Source organism: Helianthus annuus, chromosome 11 (assembly GCF_002127325.2).
Source record: "Helianthus annuus cultivar XRQ/B chromosome 11, HanXRQr2.0-SUNRISE, whole genome shotgun sequence".
NCBI lineage: Eukaryota > Viridiplantae > Streptophyta > Magnoliopsida > Asterales > Asteraceae > Helianthus > Helianthus annuus.
The window spans coordinates 55,440,513-55,447,746 of NC_035443.2; the positions used below are offsets into that span (position 1 = coordinate 55,440,513).

Here is a 7,234-nt window from a genome sequence, read left to right on the forward strand (position 1 = left end):
TCCCACTTTTGTTTGCCATCACTAGAAGTTCCTTCCGTAGCACTGATCCTCTTGGGCAACTTGCCCTCCTCCACAGCCTGGTTGGTGAGTTTGTGGGCAAGACGAACCACGGGCTGTATGGTATTGAGGTTGGCCGAGGTCACATGGCTCTGGATTTCTGGGACCAAGCCTTTGATGTACAATTCGATCCTTCGATACATAGGTCGGGACATGTTTGGGCAAAGTGCAGCATAGTCGTTGGACAGCTTGGTGTAGGTCTCAATCTCTGACCTAACCATCTTGGGACCATAGTACTCGTCCTCGAGTTTGTGGATGTCATCCCTGTGACAATACTCTTCCTTGATCATATCCTTGAAATCCTCCCATGCAGTAGCAATAGCAGTCTCCAAACCAAGCATTTGAATTTGCGCCTTCCACCATGAAAGCGCGCTTCCTTCAAGGGTACCAGTAGCAAACTTCACCCAATTAGCAGGGGGACATTCGCAGACAGCAAAGACAGCTTCCACCTTCTCGATCCAGTGCAGAAGACCTATGGCACCCTCCGTGCCATTGAAAGGAAGAGGCTTGCAATCCATGAAGGTCTTGAAAGTACACGCATGTGGTTGCGCAGGCGCATGCTGACCTGTTGTGAGAGCGATGCGAATAGGTTTAGAGGTGAAAAGACGATGCGGTGGTAGGATCTAAACACCCTAAAATAACGAGTTTTACCTCCAGGGTGAGCTGCGAAAGCTGCAACCACCGTGTTGATCAGGTTAGTGAACTGAGCCTGAGTCATGTTGACGTTTCCTCGTCCGCGTCCACTCATTGTCTTCATAACCAGAAAACATAGTATGAGTGGGATGTCGTAATATAGCGAGAATGAGATAGAAGAGGGGAGGCGTATCTATCTAATTAGGCAAACTAGTACGTATAGCAGAGTAGAAAGCATAAAACAAACAAGCAAGTAAACACGGGTCCGAGCTATGAGGTCAGATAAGACGAGTCTTGCACTTGGAGTGTAGTGTCGTCACGAGTCACGGGTTATAGTCTGGTTTTTCTCAAAAAGATTTTCCCCCTTTTTAAAACCAAGTTCACTATAACCAATGGCTCTGATACCAATCTGTCACACCCTCAAATTCCACCTGCGGAGTATCATCCACTTGAGAGCGTGACTGACCAGGATCCAGCCACCAATTATACTGAGCGTTGATTTAATAGTAAAAAGTGTCCACCTACCAAAATAGTTAGCAACCATAATAGTTTAAAGTTTCAAAAGTTCAAGTTCGAATCATAGTTTAAGTAAACAGCGGAAGCATAATTCAAATAGGTTTAAAACAAGTTCATAGTTCAAGATGATTTAAAACCCAACACACGGGTTTTGACGACCACTACACGTCCCCAAGTTGCGAGCTCCTGAGTCACTGGTTACCTGCAAAGCATGCAGTAAGGTGTCAACAATAATGTTGAGCGAGTTCACGAGTTGTCCAGTTTTTAATTACCAAAAACTTGTTTCACCAGTTAATTTATCCGTTTATACATGCCAAGGGGAGCTACCCCAAAAGTAAGCGACTAAACTGTTTTTCCAATACCGAATACTAGGTAACCGTACGTTTCCACAGAATGCCCCGATGTCAATGTTCTATCATCATTGACGGATGCCAGAGTCCATTAGTTCACTCCCGATCCCATACACGGGCACGGTGTGAGGTTGGTAAGACCTAAATAGCGCTATCAACTAATAACCCGTTCGCCTGGCCCCGGCGACTAATCGGTATTAAGTAGTAGGGACTTAAGTGATAGAGTTTCGTTTAGTGCTGCTTGTTGCATTCCGTATAAACAGTAATTAACTAAAGGTTCCCAATAACAAGGGAAGAAAAGTAAGTTGTATCCCTCACAAGGGGATAATGTTGTTTTTAGTTCCGTTTCCCAAACCACCGGGAACGCATGCTTTAAGTTGTGAACTCACCTTGGGTTGCTCGGCAGTTTAGTTTACTTGGTTAAGTATGCTGGTCACCACGTCCTAAATGGTTACCAGTATAGGTCAGTCACGCTCTCAAGCGGATGATACTCCGCAGGTGGAATTTGAGGGTGTGACAAAACTCATCACAGTTGACACTAGTGATGAGGGTGTAATGTGAAAAAGCTACAGCCCTCTCAGGTTAGCCCCATGTCCCCAAATAACCAGCCTATAGACACGCCCAACTATCTGGTTCTAAGTAACTAAGTCATTTACTAATCCTTTGTGATCTAAGAGTCTCTTATATTGTTCTAGCAACCAAAGATTAGCGAACCGAGTGAATTACTATCTATTATATTTAACTTAAAACAAACCCTTAACTAGTTTCTAAATCTTTTTAATCAGATTCTTCTCGTAGATGACCCATATGAATTACCAACACCCAAACAAGTTTGTCCTTCACCTACTAAGCTTCTAGCTCTAGACTAACGATTGATATGTATCTTAATGATAAACAAAGCAGATCTAACATGCTTAACCTCATAGAAAGATCTAAATCATCCATATAAACTCATTTGAACATCAATACTCAACCTACCAATTACTCTATCACAAGATCATAAGCAAACCTTACTAAAACACACTTTGATAACAAAATCAGCCAATTCAATGCAAAGTATTAAGAATCATCCTACCTAACCGGCTATGGCGCAGTTAGCTACTTATGGTAACAAACATAGCTATTGAATTCAATGAATACATGATTGAAATCAAAAGAAAAACAATAATACGAAGGGTCTAACTTAATAAGGATCGATCTCTTGACCTCCTGTACGCTAGTCTTCCTTGAATCTTTTTCCGAATGATTCGATCTTGAATCCTTGTTCTTCAACAATCCCTTTTAGCTATTCTCTTCTGCGTTCGTCACCTCTTAGGTTTCAACGATATCTAATTCCTTAAATACGGTCCATGTTAACCGAAAACCGATTGGTTAATAAAATAGAATAAACGATGACTTTGGTTTCAGCTTCGGTTGAGGATAATAACCGAACCGACCGAACCATGCACAACACAATGAAATGGATTACCCAATACTTCGATTTTGATGTATATCTATCACAATAATTCTACAATAAATATTATATGAATAAAAAATTACCAAAAACGAGTATCGCAATACGATGTGTCGCTCCCGCCATATCAAGGGTTGAAAATGAAAGTGAAACAATATCATTAATCGTAAACCATTTTTAAAACTACTCATCAATATCAAAATAAATTCGATTAATATTTTATGAAATTTCCTCAAAATAAAGTAGTTACCAAGTTGTAAGCATTTAAATTGATACCAACAATTAATCTATTATATTAAAGATTAAATTAGAATTAATAATAAGTTTTAAATAATGTGCTTTAAGCTGGATAAAATAAAATGAATATAGACCAATAAATGAACTCATAGAATGATTTATAAATTTACTAACAACTTCCATTGTCGTCCAGTGGTTAGGATATCTGGCTTTCACCCAGGAGACCCGGGTTCGATTCCCGGCAATGGAACTTTTTTCCAGGTTTCTATTTGCTTCACTTTACATTATTTTCATGGTGAAAGTAAATAGCTACTAAGTTATGATAATCGGTTACTGTATATAGACTAGACGTTGATGAAGCTGAATTTAGTAGACATTTTTTTGCAATGCTAGTTGCTACTTTTAATTGATTGACAAATTCATGTGAATGTGACTGAAGTAAAACCTGCTATTTATTACTTTTTTGGTGTTGGTTTAAAAGATTCACTGTCAGTTCCAGATTCACATATGAAGATCTTTTTTTGGAACGGCGAATATGAAGATCTTGTGGTGAAAACCAGTGGCGTCTCTGAGAATTCATGTACCCTGTTCTAACTCGAAAAATGTGCCCATATGCTTTAATGAAAATTGTTTTTTTTTGTTATTTTTTTTTAAATTATATTAGTATTGGGTTAGGCACAATAAACGTAATGTTAAGCTGGGTAAATTATAAAGCATAAAAAAGTATTTGATAATGGGCCTCTATATTGATTTGTATGTGTTTACAATTTTTTTTAAATAACATATATATATATCGATTTTTTTTAAATCTTGTGCCCCTCGAAATCACGGGCCTTGTGCGAAAGTCCTCCCCGCACACCATAAGAGCCGCCCATGGTGAAAACAATGATTTCAATAAACGAAATGGTTGGTCTCTTGATTTTTAATTTTCCATTGATTGATTGATTATTGTTGGGTTTTTTATTGTTAATGATTTCCTGCCGAATGAACTCAGAAGTTCTTGATGCAAAAGGAAATAATCGACAGGCCAAGAAGAGAACACTTTTAATTTAAGGGATGTAGAGTTGTTGAAGTGTTGTGCAAGGTGAAACTGTTCATACCGTTGTTGGTAGCGACTAGCGACTGTGCAGTAACTTTTCACAGCTTAGATTTTGTTTTCTTTACTTGTTTTGCAATTCAATTCTCTGACCTTTTATTTTCGTCTTGAGTTAGCTATTTGCATCGAATAATCTATATATATAATAAACAAACAAGATGTGGGCCACGTGGCATGTTGTAATGCAATCATTTTGATGTTTTGACGGGAAAATTAGAGAAAAATCACATATTCGCGTTTGGATCCCGCACTGGGTATCCGTACCCGGATTTTTACCCGACTATATAAATGTTCTAAAACCTAATTCCCTCATTTTTTTTCTCTCAGCCGTTCCATCTTCCTAAACATCTTTAGGGTTTTTTACATTGCAGCCGCCTGTTCTTCTCCGTGTTCAATCTTTCATCTCAATGGTACACACTCAAAACCCTAGCGCCTCCCTCACTTTTTCTGCAGATCCATATGTTGGAATGGAAGAGTTTCACAATCACGAAACCCTAGCCCTCATCATCTTCCCTGTTTTGATTCAAGAAGCTAGGGTTTGTGGTTTTGGTAAGTTTTTTCGATCTATAAACTAATCCATGTCTGATTGTTATCAGTATGATTATAGTTACGATTCACAGTGTTTTAGTCTTTTTATTGTTTCACAAAGATCTCATCTACATTCTCCACCATTGGCTTCATTCTATCTTAAATGGTAATCAAATATGACAAATCGATGGTTTTTGTGATTCAAAGTTTGTTCATCTTCCAAATACTAATTTTCCCTTCCATCACCAAATTCGCAGATTTAATAACCCGTTTCAAGTTAAAAACCCTAACTAAGAGCATTTCATCTTCAGATCTGCTGTTGCTTTGGTTAATATTCGATCCTTTTGATTAATGCTTTTCACTCATCTGTTTTAGTTGAAGATTGCTTGTAGATTTTATGCTAGAGATTGGGTATATCGTGTTCATATAAGTGTGTGTTTTTTTAAACAATTGGTGGGTAACTAATTGATTTCGAGTTTTAGGGCTTGTATTATACCATCTCTATCCCAAGTCTACAAATTTTTGACACTCGAACATGTATTTTGATTATAGTTTCTATTTAATTTGCAATTTTAGACCATATTTTTCACATCTTTATATTGTTGTATGTAAGTAGGTTGTTAAGGGATCGTAGCTTCTTGCGTAAAGTACTAAAGTGTTGAAAACAAGAAAATCAGATCCACTAAAGGATGTAATATTGGGCTGCTGGTTTTAGTGATCTAAGCCCCTCAGAAATTGATTGCCCCCCAAACAAACGCAGGGATGATCCCAATGAGGTAATTTTGATGGGTGAGGTTGATCTTAAAATTGTAATTTTCACTTTTTAATGTTGTTTCTAATCTTTTGTGTGGGATCAAATTCATATATATAAACTAAATGGCATTACAAGTGTCATTTTAGGCACTCAAATTCTAAAGATAGGTCAAAAGAAGCTCTAAGGTTTTGACTAACATAACTGTTCACCATATAATTAGGATTTTTTAAATATTTGTGAAATACAGGTTTGTGAATAAAGATGGTTACAATTAATCCAAAAGAGTATTCTTTGCATACAAGCTGTGTGAGTTAGCAAGAAGTGGCGTGCCACCTTATATTGGCCCTAATGTGTGGAGGCTTCTCTTGGTAAGCTTAACTTTTTTAATTCTAGATATTGCTTGATAACTATAAGTGTTGACATGTGGGGTGTTTTGATGCTTGTTTTGAAAGCGAATAAAATGGGTTGTAGAAATTAGTGTTCGGATGTTCCTATGTGGTTGAAGTTGTAATAGTTAGATAAACAAAATGGACGATGTTGAATACCCCTATAGCAAACTAGGCGGAGTGCCAACGGACCATGTAACTCCACCCCATTTGTAAAGTTATATATGGGTCAAATTGAGTTTGGCCGAATTGACCCATAGTACTACTATGAGAAACAATACTATTACAATAATAATATGAATATTTGAATAAATGATTTAGTAGGTTTTATGCACTAAATATAGACTTTAGCCAGTTTTCAAGTTTCAACCAGTTCAAATTGACCCGGTTTTGATAAATACAACTCAAATTGACCCACTCATAAATATTGTAAATTGGTTAAAATTGTGACTTATACCCCTGCTGAAAATAGGATGTCTTTTGTTATAAAACGAACTGTTATTTTGTGTCGAGCTAGAATGTTTATTGTTTGCTCTTGTAGAATAGACTAAAAGTTGGTTCTTGGTTTCTTTAATTTATTTTAAAAACAAGTTAACAGTTTGGAAATTCTAATTGTTATTTGAATAACATGGGATGCAGATTTAACCATCAAATTGTACAAAAGTGCCCTTCTGATGCTAGAGCATTCAAAAAGTATGGATTTAGATGACAAAATATTGGAGAAGACTTTGATAGACCTGGCGGAGTTGCTTCATGTTGTAGGATGGTATGATTTATATGTCCTAGATTTTTCACACTTACAGGTCAATATTCAGGTTGTAATTTATTGATAACGGGTCAAGCATGTCTTATGTAGAAAAGTAGATGATAATGAAATGGGTCAACAATTCGGATGAGTGTAAAATGGGCTGAAAGTTACCAAACTTGTATTTAAATGATATCTTTTAAGTCATCTTATTTAAAAGAGTTTATCTTATGGTTAAAATCATAGCTTTGTATAATCATGTGTGATACATTAAATAACTGCTTTGATATTGAAGTTTGGTCAAGATATGCCAAGCACTTGGTCTTAGAAACTTTATTCATATTCCCTGCATAGCGTATTTTTTTTTTAAGATTTGTCATTTTCTTCAGCTCAAATTTTAAAAAGACCCGTATTATTGCTTTATATAGTGACTGAACTTATTTCTTTTGCAACTATTCTAGACGTGGTACTGAATTGGA

At 36.7% G+C, this 7,234-nt stretch overlaps 1 protein-coding gene and 1 non-coding gene across 10 annotated transcripts; both read left to right on the forward strand.

Moving 5' to 3' along the window:
* The first annotated feature begins 3,424 nt into the window (after nt 1-3,424).
* TRNAE-UUC lies at nt 3,425-3,496 on the forward strand. The gene has a single exon. It is a non-coding gene; the product is annotated as a tRNA-Glu (tRNA).
* A 1,143-nt stretch (nt 3,497-4,639) lies between these two features.
* Nucleotides 4,640-6,967, forward strand: LOC110890540. 9 transcript variants are annotated; one of them, XR_004871312.1, is made up of 5 exons: nt 4,654-5,036; nt 5,128-5,197; nt 5,487-5,646; nt 5,872-5,992; nt 6,650-6,967. XR_004871312.1 is itself a non-coding variant. In XM_035979294.1 (4 exons), exons 1-4 carry the CDS (start codon nt 4,750-4,752, stop codon nt 5,530-5,532), a joined length of 324 nt encoding a protein of 107 aa, XP_035835187.1. In that variant the 5' UTR covers nt 4,640-4,749; the 3' UTR covers nt 5,533-5,773. The 9 variants fall into 9 exon arrangements, 1 of the variants encoding a protein (XP_035835187.1); XR_002564549.2 differs by having other exon boundaries at nt 4,654-4,891; XR_002564547.2 differs by having other exon boundaries at nt 4,655-4,891; nt 5,182-5,197.
* Nucleotides 6,968-7,234: the final 267 nt, after the last annotated feature.